Source organism: Delphinus delphis, chromosome 5 (genome assembly GCF_949987515.2).
Source record: "Delphinus delphis chromosome 5, mDelDel1.2, whole genome shotgun sequence".
Taxonomy (NCBI): domain Eukaryota; kingdom Metazoa; phylum Chordata; class Mammalia; order Artiodactyla; family Delphinidae; genus Delphinus; species Delphinus delphis.
Window position 1 is genome coordinate 50,591,733 of NC_082687.1, and position 15,230 is coordinate 50,606,962.

A 15,230-nucleotide genomic window follows, 5' to 3' on the forward strand; every position below is an offset into this window, starting at 1 on the left:
GAAAATGAAGCTCACCCTCACACCACACTGGTAGAAGGCACGCTTGCTCTACAATATTCATTCCTCTTCTCGTTGCAAATACAGCAACATTGGAAACAATGCACTTTCTTGCTTCTTTATACTACCACCAACTTCGTGATAAAAAAAGTAAGTCTCCAAATCATAAAATTTCATTTTATGTGAGAAAGAGGATAATAAAGATATTAAAAAACAGACTTGTACTTTAAATGCCATAATTTTTAAAATGTGAGTTGTTTTTAAAATTATTATTTGTGACATCAGTTTTAACAAACTGTTTATCACATAACATTTCCAGCCATTAAACTCTTCAAAATGCTATTTAAAAAATAAATAAAACAAGAGATATACAAAAATCAAAACATTTCCAGTCAGCCTCAATATTCCAGGTAATGGTAGAACCATCAAATTGTCACAGGAATGTTCTAGATTAGATTCTTCCTTTTGTGAATGTTTTTTATAAAGAACATTTTAATGTTAATTATTTATTTATAACCTGTTGTGCTTCAAAAGAACACTTACAGCAGCAATTAAATCAATATAAAAGTCACTCAATAAAATTGAACTTTTCATTTGATTCTGCTTAAGGACTAGACACTCATTAAAAAAACTACATAGAATGGTTCCAAAATATAGCAAAGTTTGCTAACAGTAAGCTCTCTCCCAGCCAACCATTAATTTTAATATTAAGTCAGAAAACCCGATTTCCAGAAATGGAGTGGCTGAGTTAGAGTTCAGTTTATACACTTCACTTAGTCCACCTTTTCCGTGACAAGATGTTTTATGTTATTCTGAAAGTGCAGCTGAGAACAATGAATTAGAAGCTCCCTTATCTACTTATTTCTCTTAATACTAAAATGACTGGGGGTGGAATGGGAGAGACCTAGTTTTTACCAGCCCAATGCTTAGCAACTCTTTCCCCACAACTTCATTTTCCATACCTCATGGAAATTAACTTCTCCCTTAGACTGCACCAAATCATGAAATTTATTCGAAACAAAGACAATGATACAGAGGATAGACACTTTGCAAGAAACTCTGGTAAATGCAAGAGAGTATAAATAAAACACAGTGCCTTTCCTATTGCTATATAATGGGATTAATATCCTACCTTGAATAATTATTCTCACATCTAACTATCAGTATCATATAACAAAAGAGTAGATTGGTCTTTTAAGCAGTAAAAGTAATACTGAACCTTACTTTTATGAATGATCATTTACAGGCTGGACACCAACTCATGTACCAAGCAAACACTTCATGATACGCGATGTCAGAGTATCATATCTTAGTCTATCCTCCTAATTCTGACAAGCCACCATGTCAAAAGCACTTTCCTTGATGTACTCAATAATCTACAAGTTTGCTGATTCATTGGAAACATCTAGTTGTTTTATCATAGTGTTTTATCATAGTATTTTATCATAGCGTTATTACCAAACCCTCTCAGTCAATCAGAATAGATGTGTGTGGAACAAGCAAGGCATCTGCAGCCTACAGTAACTGCTGACATCTTTCCAACAGGACTGCAAACCTGCCCAATCGGATAAAAAGTGTCATTATGAAATGGCTGTGGCATATGAACTTGAGAAAAGAAGAAATAAGAAGAGGGATTTAAAAAAAAATAATAAAGGTGACAAGAGGTGGAATAAAGGTGAGTGAGGCAGGTAAGAGAGAGCAGCAGCCAGGCGGCCCCTGCATTACCATTATCAGGGTTGGTAAACATCCTACTTGCACTGGAGACTGTCTTCCCAATGTCAGCCAGGGATCGAAGGTTGGATTTCTTGGTTTGATGCCGGTGCTTCCGGAGCAAAGTATAGGTCACCTTATCCTTAAGGTCAGGTTTCAATAGGCCTGTCTCAATCTGATGGTCAACAATCATCTCTGATACAAAAACAAAGCAAAACAAAAGCAAAAAACGAAACTCAGTCACAAGACCACAAAGTTCATGTTTTACTGTAATTTTATGGATGTCATCCTCAAATTTAATATCAATATATTTATCTTCCAAATTTCTAACTTTCCACTGTCTGTGAAGGTAAAGATACAGAGTACAGTGCTATTGGCATTAAAGAGAGAGTTATAAATATTCTGGTATTAATTACATGTTTAGAGAGGAAGAACTGTCTTGTAATTTTTTTTCAATCCCAGTTAGTAGTGAATTCACATTAATCACATTCTTCTCTTAGTAACACAATAAGTAATTTATATTTTCCAATTGTTTTGTTTAAAAGTAAGATTAGAAAATTTCATGTACTCTTATCATAGCAACTGTGCCAGAAATATAAATGATACGAAAAAATCTTGAAGAGAATATGCAAAATTTAACATCACGACATTATTGATTTTTAAATCTGTTTTCCCAAATTCTTCTGTAATGTTATATTTTCTTTATAATAAGACAAAGTAAAGAAAAATAATACTATATCAGGTTATTTGAACACCAATTAATCCAATGAAAGAAAGATTAAAGTATAAAATTATGCCTCAGTCTTTTCTAAGAAGGAAGGTTTATTCTTCTTGTTTAGATCCAACTAAAGCCTTTCTAATATATTAGTCATTTTAAAGTATAACCTGATCAGAATTTTCTAGAAATTTTAATATATTAGTCTTACTAAAAAAAAAAAATCACTAAAATTTCTATTAGCTCTAAGTCACTTTCTTACACTCTTTACAAAAATAAACTCGAAACAGGTTAAAGATATAAAGGAAAGACCTGAAACCGTAAAACTCATGGCAAAAACATAGGCAGTACACTCTTTTGACATGTCTTAGCAATATTTTTTTAGCCCTGTCTCCTCAGGCAAAGGCAACAAAAGCAAAAATAAACAAATGGAACTACATCAAACTAAAAAGGTTTTGCACAGCAAAGGAAACTATCAACAAAACAAAAAGACAACCTATTGAATGGGAAAAGATATTTGAAAATGATACATCCAATAAGGGGTTAACATCTAAAATACATAAAGAACTCACACATCTCAATATCAAAAAAAAATCCAATTTTTAAGTGGGCAGAGGATCTGAATAGACATTTTTCCAAAGAAGACATACTGATGGCCAACAGACACACGAAAAGATGTTCAACATTACTAATCATCGGGGAAATGCAAATCAAAACCACAATGAGATATCACTTCACACCTGCCAGAATGGCTGTTATCAAGAAGACAACAAATATCAAGTGTTGGTGAGGATGTGGAGAAAAGGGAACCCTCCTGCACTGTGGGGAATGTCAATTGGTACAGCCACTGTGGAAAACAGTACCGGAGTTGCCTCAAAAGATTAAAAATAGAACCACCACACAATCCAGCAATTCCATTTCTAGGTGTTTAGCCAAAGAAAACAAAAACACTAATTCAAAAAGATAATATGCACCCCTATATTCATTGCAGCATTATTTACAATAGCCAAGATATGGAAGCAACCTAAGTTCCCACTGATAGATGAATGGATAAAGAAGATGTGATATATACATATGTGTGTGTGTGTGTGTGTGTGTGCGCGTGTGTGTGTGTGTAATTGAGTATTACTAAGCCATAAAAAAGATTAAAATCTTGCCTTTTGTAACAACATGGATGGATCTAGGGGGTATTACACTAAGTGAAATAAGTCAGAGAGAGAAAGACAAATACCAAATGATTTCACTTATGTGTGGAATCCACAAAACAAAATGAAGAAACAAACAAAACTGAAACAGGCCCAAAGATACAGAGAACAAACTAGTGGTTGCCAGAGGGGAGGAGGGGAGGTGGGTGGGTGAAATGGATGAAGGGGATTAAGGGGTATAAACTTCAGGTTATAAAATAAATAAGTCATGGGATGTAATGCACAGCATAGGGAATATCATCAATAATATTGTAATAACTTTGTATGGTGACATAATTACTAGACATTGTGGTGATCAATTCATAATGTATAATAATGCCAATTCACTATGTTGTACACCTGAAACCAATATAATATTGTATATGTCAACTATACTTCAGTAAAAAATAATAAAATAGTCTTAGAAAAATCTTTCCCAAAAAATTTCTATGAGCTCTTTTTTTCAGAATGGTTCTAAGTAGAAAGGATGACTGTGCTTCACAGAAATTGCTCCATGAGTGGGTCTGCTGAAGGATATGTTTTACTCTAACAGAAAACAAAAAGTCCTCTTTCTCACAAATCAGCATGTCTGCAGTATGACATAAGAGTCTCCTCTAACATCACATCACAGGTTGACATATCCACTGTCCAGAATGGAGCACAGGACAAAATATCACAGAATCTGTGCAAGATGCAATGGCAGGGGACTTCCCTGGTGGCACAGTGGTTAAGAATCTGCCTGCCAATGCAGGGGACACGGGTTCCAGCCCTGGTCCGGGAAGATCCCACATGCCACGGAGCAACTAAGCCCGTGTACCACAACTACTGAGCTCGTGTGCTGCAACTAGAGAAAGCCCAGGTGCAGCAATGAAGACCCAACGCAGCCAAAACTAACTAACTAACTAAATAATAATAATAAAAAAGATGCAATGGCAGGACAACACCTCACTGTCTGCAGATAGAGCTTTGTCCCTGGCAGAGAACTAGAACAATAGCCCCCAGGCCTACCTGTTCAGGCCCACCTGTTCAGGCACATGGCTGCATCAAAACACGTCAATATTTTCCTCTTGCTCAAACTCCTCCACATACAAAAGTGGAGAAGAGAACAAAAGCTCTTCTTTTGCAAAAGTCTGAAAGAAAATTGATGGATACTGATAGGATAACGGCATCTCCCAAACATTCCCATCTCTTCGTAAAGTGAAGTTACAGATGTTCAAGGGGCTTTGCTTGGGCATGACTGCACCTCTCATTAGTCCATCTTTTTAACAAGAAGTCATGGAACTGGTCTCACAGCCAGAAGCTGACGATTCACACAGTGTACAATCAACTACCTGGGAGCCAAGTAGAGGCTGAATCCAGGATTTTCCGTCACATGCCTTACACAGATGCTATAAATGTCACATAACACTGGACCACTTGGTAGAGAGCCTGGGCAAAGCAGGAAGAGTTTCTCCCATAGGAATGTTTTGGTTTGAGAGTGGCCTTTAGCTCTGAGTATTTTTAACTACACAGACCTTACTCAGTAAAACTCTCAGAACGGATTCTGTAATTATACTTAACCCTCTGTTCCACAGTGAAATAATTAAGTGCTACTGAATACAACCCGTCTATTTTCCCTTTAAGTCTTAATGAAAGTGGAAAGTCCATTTTACAGAAGAACCATAAAAATAAATAGCCCTGGCATATCTCCTGCAAGTGTTATCAAACTCCTACTCTAATTCCAGGGTTGTGGATTAAAGTGTTTCTTTATCTACCCTTCCTGGCAGGGCCTCCCTCTATTCTTGGTCTCCCCTGTAATCTCAAACCAATGCATATATATGCACAGCCGGCCCTCTGTTACTAATGTCTGGAAATCACCAATTAGAACAGGTTACAACATCTGTGTGGCTTATGCCCTTCATTAGGTTTCCATAAAAATGGCCCACAGGGATCTCTTTAAGCATAAACTACAAAACCCTTCAAGGAAAGTGGAGGCAGTAACATTTCACAGCTACACTAAAATTAAGCCTTCAGTGTTCAAAATCCCACAGACGTTACCCAATTGAGAGAGAAAGTGCCAGCTCAAGATGATCGCAGAGCCGAAAGGAATCTCAGGAAGCAGCAGGTTCAAGCTCTTGTTATACAGATGACAAAAGAGCGCGAGAGGGGAGATGCTCACCGATACAGCCTAATTAAAGGCAACCCCCCACCACCAATTAAACCAGGTTTTCTGGTTCACTGTTTAGATCTTTTTCCGTATCACATGATATTTTTCTTTCTTTAAGAAGGAAACTCTAGACCAAAAAAAAAAAAAAAAACTTGAAGAGAAGATGGTCATGCAACCCCCCAAAAAGGTCAAAGGTAACATTCTTTTTTTTTTAAACATCTTTATTGGAGTATAATTGCTTTACAATGGTGTGTTCATTTCTGCTGTATAACAAAGTGAATCAGCTATATGTATACATATATCCCCATTATCTCCTCCTTCTTGGGTCTCCCTCCCACCCCTCTAGGTGGTCACAAAGCACCGAGCTGATCTCCCTGTGCTATGCGGCCGCCTCCCACTTGCTATCTATTTTACATTTGGTAGTATATATAAGTCCATTCTTAAAAGAAACACAAAAGGCCCAAGAAATATTCAACTTCAAGACTAACAGACAATTTAAACAAATTTATACAAATTTCACCAATTTTATGTTAATCTATCAAAGTGGCAAAATTTAAAAGACCAGTCTCCAGTGACGTGAATGTTGTATGCAATAGACAAGGCCATATACTGATGATGACAGTAACAAACAGGACAACCTTTCTTGAAGGCCACTTGGCCAATACAAAACAAAGCCATTTAAAATGTTCAAACCCTTTGAATATTTCACCGTAAGAAATCTATAATCAGGATATAAGCAACTTCACAAAAGTATAACAAAAATGTTCATTTCTTTTCTTTACGATAAAAACTTGAAGGCAACTTAAATGCCCAACTATAGATTATTAACTATTTTGCAGCCATTAAAATGATGTTTATACTTATATTTAATAACATGGAAATATTCATATTATGTTTTTAAGTTAGAAAGGGCAGATTAGAGGGTTATAGTATGATCCCAGTTTGTAAAATAAATTTCATGTGTGTAAACAGAGATGTACCGAAAAACTGCTGGGAGGATAGCTCTGAAAGATGAGATTAGTGGTATTTTGACTTCTGCGTGTTATATTTTTCTGCATTACTAGAAATGAACATGTTTTAGTTTTGTGATAAAAAATAAATATATTCCCATTTTGAAAATATAAAAGGTGTTAAAAGCAAGAAACAACATGACTAATACATCTGCCAACATGCACAGCCCAGGAATGCCTTTAAATATAAAAATGAGAGAGCGCTCCAAAAATAGAGCTACATTTTCCTAATCCATTTCCCATCATAATAAAATACCTGAAATGGCTTATAATTGTTTTTTAACTAAGGAGGGGAGAGAAATTCTCTTGTACTTGGCTTCATATGCGAATGATACTTTAAATGTAAAATTGTAAGATGACAGCAATAATAAAGTGATTAAAATAACCTATAGAAATGATGTTTTATCCTTTAAATAACACACATTTTCTATTATGGTTCAGAAGGGGATCTTCATGAAGAAAACTAGGAGAGGTCCTGAGGAGAATCAGAATGAGGCTGAATTTTTACACAAGTGTGAGAAGTGACACCCGCTTAGCAGCGGCCCACTGCTCACGGGCCCCCATGTGGCAGTGGCTTTGCACCTGCAAAGGGAGGGTGCCCCTCGGAGGCCACTGAGAAGGAGCAGCAAGTGGACTGCGAAAAAGGAAAGAAATCGTGCTATTGTTTGTTGGATATAATCACACTCATCATGATTTCTGTTTCTTCTTGTTTGTCGAAATGAAAGTCGGGTGAAGGGGAAATGCATCTTAAGACTTAGCTGCATGCAATTCTCAAGTCTGAATAACACCACCATTCAGGAAACAACAAATCCACTGCATCCTCTGCTAGAAAAAGATCTTTTAATAATCAAGTAATGACAGTAACTGAAGTTACCATGCCATTTTACCACTTGAAATCAGGGCAGTTTTTTTTCTTTCATTTTTTTTAACCTGCTGTAAGGATCTGACTCAGAGGATTTTTAAGTATTTCTTTTCAGCCACTTATACTCTCTCAAACATGTTCTTCTCCCCACTCCTCCAAATCTAGTCCATTTTTTTTTAAATTTCTTTGTTTTGCTTGTGATGTGTGTTATTTGCCTCTGAATTGTTTCTGTGTTATCAGCTCCAGAATGACAGCACTGGCTCCCTGCCTGCTTGCCTCAGGGATGGTAGAGCAAACATAGTACTGACTGATGACACCTCAAAGTGACCTAGTGGTGTCCAATTTTAAAATTTAATGACATTATTAAAGCAAATGTGTGGAGGTTAGAGAAAAAAAGCCACAGCTGATAATAAAAAGTAACGAAAAATTAAACTGAGAATGTAAAATGCTTGATGAACCTTTCTTAAATGTAGTAAATACCAGAACCTCTCTCTTTGGCCATTGGCTAATGAGGCTCCAGTGTAATGTGGGACTCTGTCTTCTACTACATGGAAAGGGTCAGTTAGTTACTGAAGACCAGAAATGCCTTAAGATGGCTCTTTCTGGTGCTGAAGACCTCGAAGACAGTTTTACAGAAAAGCCCAAGTATATACTTCAACTTTAACGTTCATCACCCATCTTGACCAGCCAGCTCCAGGCACAGCAAAGAAGCTGTGAGGTTTTTTTCTAGCTCCATCTACTACACCTTTCAGAAGTTTTCCCCTGCTCATGAAGTCCCTGAGCATCTCTTTACCTGACTCAGTCTACACTCAGCCCCTGCTAGGTGACATGTAGAAAGATCTGGATAAACTCATTCATACTGGGATAGTCATCAAAGTAAGTACAATTACACCTGAGATCCTCATTCAATTCTAACGATGCCCTGAGAGGTCTACCTTCATCCACTTTTTACGGATGAGAAACAGACTGCGAATAAGTTAAGCAATGTGCCTTGTCTGTGGTCACGCGTGCTAGTAGGGGTAGACTTTATTATTTTTTTTTTTTTTTTTTTTTTTTTTTTTTGTTGTACGCGGGCCTCTCACCGCTGTGGCCTCTCCCATTGCGGAGCACAGGCTCCGGACGTGCAGGCCCAGCGGCCATGGCCCACGGACCCAGCCGCTCCGCGGCATGCGGGATCCTCCCGGACCGGGGCACGAACCCGTGTCCCCCGCATCGGCAGGCGGACTCCCAACCACTGCGCCACCAGGGAAGCCCAGGGGTAGACTTTAATTAACCGCCACCCCCACTTTAAATCCACCATTATTTCTACAACACCACTCTGCATCTCATGGAATGAATATATATGACATCTGCCAAAGAGTATGCATATTTTAATAGAAAACAAACCCTGGGTTCAGTGAAATGAATCTCCAAACAGTGGAAGTTCAGGCAGTAACCATGGTCTACGGTAGGACTTTTTTTTTCAATACAGGGAACTTCCCGATGACCCTTAAACCACAACACACAGATTGCGATCCATTGCCCAGTCACAAGTTTAATTCCCATTTTGCTTTGCACTTAGGCACTTCTGACTTCTAACTTCAGACATCTTTGCTCTAGATTAGTTCTTACAGCCTGAAAATTGCAAATCTCGCTCAGAAACTGGACTGATTTTTGCTAACCATGATACTTTTTGGGATAACAATCTCTCTTGCAGCTTTAACAAATGAAGAAAAGTCAGTGAAACAAACAGCCTGGAAAACATTCGTTCCCTTTCTCTCTGTCTTCGTAGATGGGCTTCATCTTCCCTGCATACAATAATCCAACAGCTCTCCTCATATATCAGGTGTCCTTTTTCAGTCTCACCTGCCTTGTCAAATACAAAAAATTCTACGTAAAGCAGTATTTCCAACATTATCTTCTCACTACCTATGCGGACATGGATTTGTAACTTATCCCATTTACAAAGTGGTAGATTTGCAAACCTAATTTCAGGGCCTAGAATAGTGTCTGGCTCATTGTAGAAGGCCATGTACCACTGCTGAATAAATGCATAAACTACTTCATTCTGTCCACCCAGCATCTTCACATTAGTCTTTCTCCCTTCTCCACTTGTACCTTAAGCACTTCAGATGCAAGGAAAGCGTGGAGCTGCTTTGTAAATCTAACTAACAAGCTCTCTGAAGAAGAAACAGATGTGTATAGGTCAGCAAGATATATGCCTGATTTGAGAACGGATCTTCTCTTCCAATACAAATACTATAGCCTTCCCGTTGTCCATAAAGACACAGATGCCATAGACAAGCCCTCTGCCTACAGATATTCAAAGAAATTTCGAGATCACACAGGAATTTTACACTGGTCATCAGGGCCACGATCCACATCCTCTCCTCACAATCCCAAAGTAGGCCCACTGCAGACCCTTAAGAAAGTGCAGTCATGCAGTCACCGAGTTATGGAATTTTCCTAGGAATAATAAGCAGAGCCCCTGCACCTCTCCTTAAGGAACACATGATCTTTAGCACACCAACCTGAAGGATAATAAGGCAGCTTAGGCCAGTCTCTTGCTAGAAAATGAAAACAATAACCTCTCTTTGGAATGTAGCGACGTGTGCTCAAGGTGTTCAACATGGTGAGTTGACATTCACTACACAACACTAATTACAAAGATGCCAAAGCTGCTCTGCACCATGAGGTTCAGTGACTTGTTCGGGGTTGTACAAATGACCCTCGGCACCACCATGACCTGACTCAGTCATTAATCCATAACATTCTGCTGACTCCTTGCCCCACCCAATTTGCTCTACCTACAGCGAAAAGAGCTTGACTTTCACCTACAAAATCAGCCCAACTGAGGGACTAGACCTAGACCAGTTTCCTTCTTACAGAATATTCAAACTGTATTTTACAGATGACAAAACTGAGGCCCAGAGAAGCTCAGCGCAATGTCTAAGGTCAAGGAGTTCTAGAAATCTAGTGTCCAGACTTCCAGTCCAGTATGACCAAGGACGAAGGGGGGGTGTTCTATTTAAAATATTAATCTTATGCTAATAAGTGGAGGAATGCAAATCTGTACATATAAACATGGTAATTTTTAATATAACATAAAAGTGAAAAGCATAAGAGAGAGGACTGAGAACCAAAACTGGATGGAAATACACCAAAATGTTAACAATGGCTATGTCCAGATGGAAGTATGATGGATGATTTTTAATTTTTTTCTCAATATTTGTATTTTCCAAATTTTTTGCAATAAACCTTACTAGTTTTATAATATAAAAAAGAGAGAGAATAAATATTATAGAATATTCAGCTCCGCTTACACTAGAAGTCATCTGCATTGAAAGAGACTCATGGAGAGGTAGGTAGAGCAGAAAAAAATGATAGGAACTTAAGACAACATACTTACCCACCAACTGCGGGAGAGAAGAAGCCTCCCTGTCCAGCATGATGGATCCTTTCTCCATACATGTCCTCAGCTCAAATAAGCTATGAAGGGACAAGGTGGCCACGTGGGGCTTGCTCCATCTCTCCCCACCCTGTTCCACTTTTTCTTCAAACTTAATCCACCTAGAAACATGAGATTAGTAAAGAACCATTAAAAGTGTTCTCGTCACCTCTGGAAATAGCAACACCAACCCCCCCAGATCCACCCCCACCAGCACTTCCAAAATGTCTCCTTTTGTGGAGTCTTAAAAGCTTATTCTATCATTAACTGCATTACCTTTATAAATACACCAAACAGACTCACTAGACCGCTCCTCCCCCTGACGTTAGAGAGAAAGAAAACAAACCAAAAGGAGCCAACGCCTCCTTGGTTTTATATCTGTCTATATGTAACCACGAAATCCTTAAGAATGACTACTGAACCAAATTTTTCAAATAATGTAGGAAAAATATGCATTTCAAATTCTCCATGTGGGTAGAGCCTACAGTGTGTAAAACAACCACCACTGTGAGAATTCTGTTGTGACTTCACAAGGCACGTTTATATAAGGTAAAATATCAGCATGAATCGATGCTGATCTTAAATATTTGAAAGTATGGTGCGTGAAGTGGTCAGACAAATGAAATTCCCCTTTCATGCTTAAAGAGTGCCAGCATGTGTTGCTGTATCTTACTTTAATACATCTCTCTCAGTTGACACATGTTCCCCTCTCATTGAGATGCTAATAGCTTTACCCCTCATGTTTGGCTCCACATGTGTTTAAAAATACACAAGCTCAGGGAACAATGCATCTACTCTGATAACAACAGATCTCTTATTAACCTTAGTAATGGAACAAAAAACCCTCTCTTATAGTTTCTTCTTTCTAAGATTTGTAGACGTTTTGATAACTTAGCAATATATAGGAATGAAAAAAGTTTAATGGAAATGAGAGCGAAACACATTTGACAGTCTGTATCCCACATATTATACATACTGACTCTTCCTACACTGGTAAAGGAAAACAAGAAAGCATTATCATTTTGCTATTCATCAGGACCCAAAGAAAAATGCTGCTTTCTATCACTTCAAACCTCTGAAAGATACTGAACAAGATAAAGAAGGGGTTAAAAATTGTTTTCCTACATTCTTCATGCAAAGGTTTAATGATTGAAAAATGTTTTCCTAGAAAAAGCTAAACACTCACCCAACTCATTAAAGATGAGAACAAAGGGCAGAGATCAGAGGAAGCTCTACATAAGGTATTATTTATAGACCGCTCACCACCCCCAGAGGAAGAAAAGAACACATTAGTAGAACCATGAGTGAAAATAGATCAACAGATCAGCCACAATGTCAAAGAAAATTCAGAATTTTAATCAAGCCCAACACTCATGTGATTCATAAGTACATGAGCCATATCCCAAAACTCCCTCTTCCCTCTCCCGGCCAGGAAACTTCCACGCTTCAATGGCAACCTTAGCCCCAGCTTCACCCTCCACTTTAAGACCCTCCTCCTTTCCCCTGTATCCCAAAAAATGTAGGGAGTAGAGATTTTTACATGTTTTCCTCACATTAAAAAGCCAACACCAAAGAAGTTCTAAAACTTCAGAACTGGACCTTGTTTATTCTACAAAAGTGGTTGTGAAACATTCTGAGAGAAAGACTTTTAATATTCTTGTGTGTGTGTGTGTGTGTGTGTGTGTGTGTGTGTGTGTGTGAATTAGTAGTTCTTCACCTTGGTTGGTATTAGAACCACAGAAACAGAAGGAAGTGAGAGAAAAATGACAACTTTATATTACATTCTTATAGAATTCCATGGATTTGCCAAAACAATAAGAGGTAATTGGGTTATTTTGAGAGTAATCATTTTATGGAGTATATTACATTGGCTAACTTTAGGCATATTATCTTTTCAGGCTTACTCACAGAACCTCTAACCATGTTGACTGGGAGCTAGTATATGAATCATATTTACATCTGATGTTACAGTTTTTTGCTCAAGATGAGACTCTAGAAGATTCCATAGTATATGAAACCTAGTCAGGGTTACATATAATTATGTTATTGATAAAGAGTATAGTGACCTTGTTTTTATTCCTAGGAGTATTCTTATTAGCTGAGGGATAGAATCTTTAGTCACAGAATTTAAGTCCAAGATGAATGACAAGGGCCAGCTAGAAACTCAGTAAATGGGAGTGTTCTATACATACAGCCTTCACTTCCCTCTTCTCTTTACTAAATGATAACCAGTTGCCCTTCTATCGGTCACCATCAATCTGTATGGCCAAATCCATTTTGTAAAAGAAAACTAAGCCTCACTTACATACGGTATGTGACAGTAGCTCTTTTCTGCTATCACCTTCAACTGTCCAAACAATATAAGTTTAATAAAATGTTCTTTAAGAAAAAAAGGAACAAAACCATTGCATTCTTCTGTGACCAATCTCCTCTCCACAGTTTATCTTAAATATGACTTTGAACAAGTTTTAAAAGTACCTTTAGAAATAATAAATCCCAACTAGGTTGGATTTAGGGAATAGTATTACTCACCCTCCTGGATTATACCAGCCAAGATTGGGTCAAGCTTTAACCATTAATGGAATGGGAATGTAGTCTCAAAAAGCCAGTTCCTTAGAATCTACATTCCTAAGAGACAAGTATTGTCTCATAGTTCAGTTTAAGCATCTATTTCACTTTGAGTTCAGTAAATATTGTATGTTTAGATGATGTCATATCATAGTATAGCTAATTGCACAAGGTAACTCTGGGATAATGACTATTAAATTACTTTAAAATACATTGCTCTAATTGTTCAAGGAACTGACTGTACTTCCAATATACACTTTTACTCAGAAAGTAATGATTTGCTCACTTAAATAGATTGTTTGCAGGTAGTTTCATTCCAGAAACTACACATGCTATGTCTATCCTCCTCACATATCAAGGACAAATTTGGAAAAAACTGAAAACGACTCAGTTCAAATCAGAACCCATTAAAGAAAAGGCTAAGGCAAAGGTACCAAAGTTCAGGCTACTGGAGTGTCAATGAATTTGTAAAGGTGCTTTAGAACCATGTAATTACATTTTTTAAAAAAAGACATTTTTACTGTAAAATGTACTAAAAGCGACTATCTACCCTTCATAATAACTATGAATAACCATGTATTTGCAATAAGTTTCCTACTTTTCCTTTTGTCTCAGTACTTGACATGTTATAAGAAAATTAATTTGAGAAGCTGGCTTTTTAAATGCTGGCAATTACAAAACTGTTGTAACCTTGAAGGAAGAGTTTATTAGGTGAAGTTTATTTATTCCAAGGTCTTTGAAGAATAATGATAAAGTACACTGCAGTTTAACCCACTCTGAGTGACTGCCAACCGAACAGCATTTCACTCATTTGTTGAAGAAATAGAAAGTCCACTGGGAAACACTGAATTTTGCAACTTTCCAATCATATGATTAAATATACTTAAGAAAAGAAAAGACCTCTAACTTTAAAACATGCCAGTTTTACAGTGGAAAATAGACATGACCTTTGTCTTGGAATATAATCCAACTACGTAAAGCTATTTTAAAGCAATAATAAATTTCTTGCTAACTAGTAAGTGCCTCATCGCACATAAAAGAAGCCAACGCTAGTGCGCATCTGGGATAAATGATGTTTTTAAGGAGAATTCTTAAATATCTAGATCAACTGTGAAAGTTATTGCAAAACAGTGTAGTAAGCACATATAATTACATAGATGATTAAATTCCTTATTCTTCACTTTTTCTTACAGAAAAAGTAAACTTGGTCTAAAATGGAATTTTCCAGAGCCATCCAGTAGAGGAGAGATAGAGGGGTCAGGGTAGATTGGGAACAGAGAGGGCCCTATGCAAAGCCCCAGGGTAAGTACATGTGGCTGTGTTTGATGGCCAGGCCCCGAAGTCATGTTCTCCACAGGGAGGCAGGGTCACTCGTGCTGTCCCACTAGAACTGAAACATCAGTACCCTTTTCCTTTGTTGGCTTGTTGGGTTTATTGAAACTTGTGATGTCTTTCCTTTTTACCCAGGTTTGGCCGTAAAATCTGAATCGCAGGGAAGAGGGGAAGTGATCTTTAACATATATTCTTATAACAGTGATAAATTCCAACATGGCCCATCCGAATATTCGCTGAGGGAAAACTGAAAGCCAATAACCATGTTTACAGACATCA

General features: G+C 37.6%; 1 protein-coding gene across 4 annotated transcripts in view; it reads right to left on the reverse strand.

Moving 5' to 3' along the window:
* The window catches only part of SLC4A4 (solute carrier family 4 member 4), a 356,040-nt gene that overhangs the window by 194,279 nt on the left and 146,531 nt on the right, over positions 1-15,230 (reverse strand). For 3 of the 4 annotated variants that reach the window (XM_060012413.1, XM_060012411.2, XM_060012415.1), the window contains 2 exons: positions 11,013-11,173; positions 1,723-1,902 (listed from right to left, as the gene is read on the reverse strand). In XM_060012413.1, coding sequence (XP_059868396.1) covers positions 1,723-1,902; positions 11,013-11,173 — 341 coding nt within the window. The remainder of the gene's footprint in view (positions 1-1,722; positions 1,903-11,012; positions 11,174-15,230) is intronic. The other variant, XM_060012412.2, reaches the window with a different exon arrangement.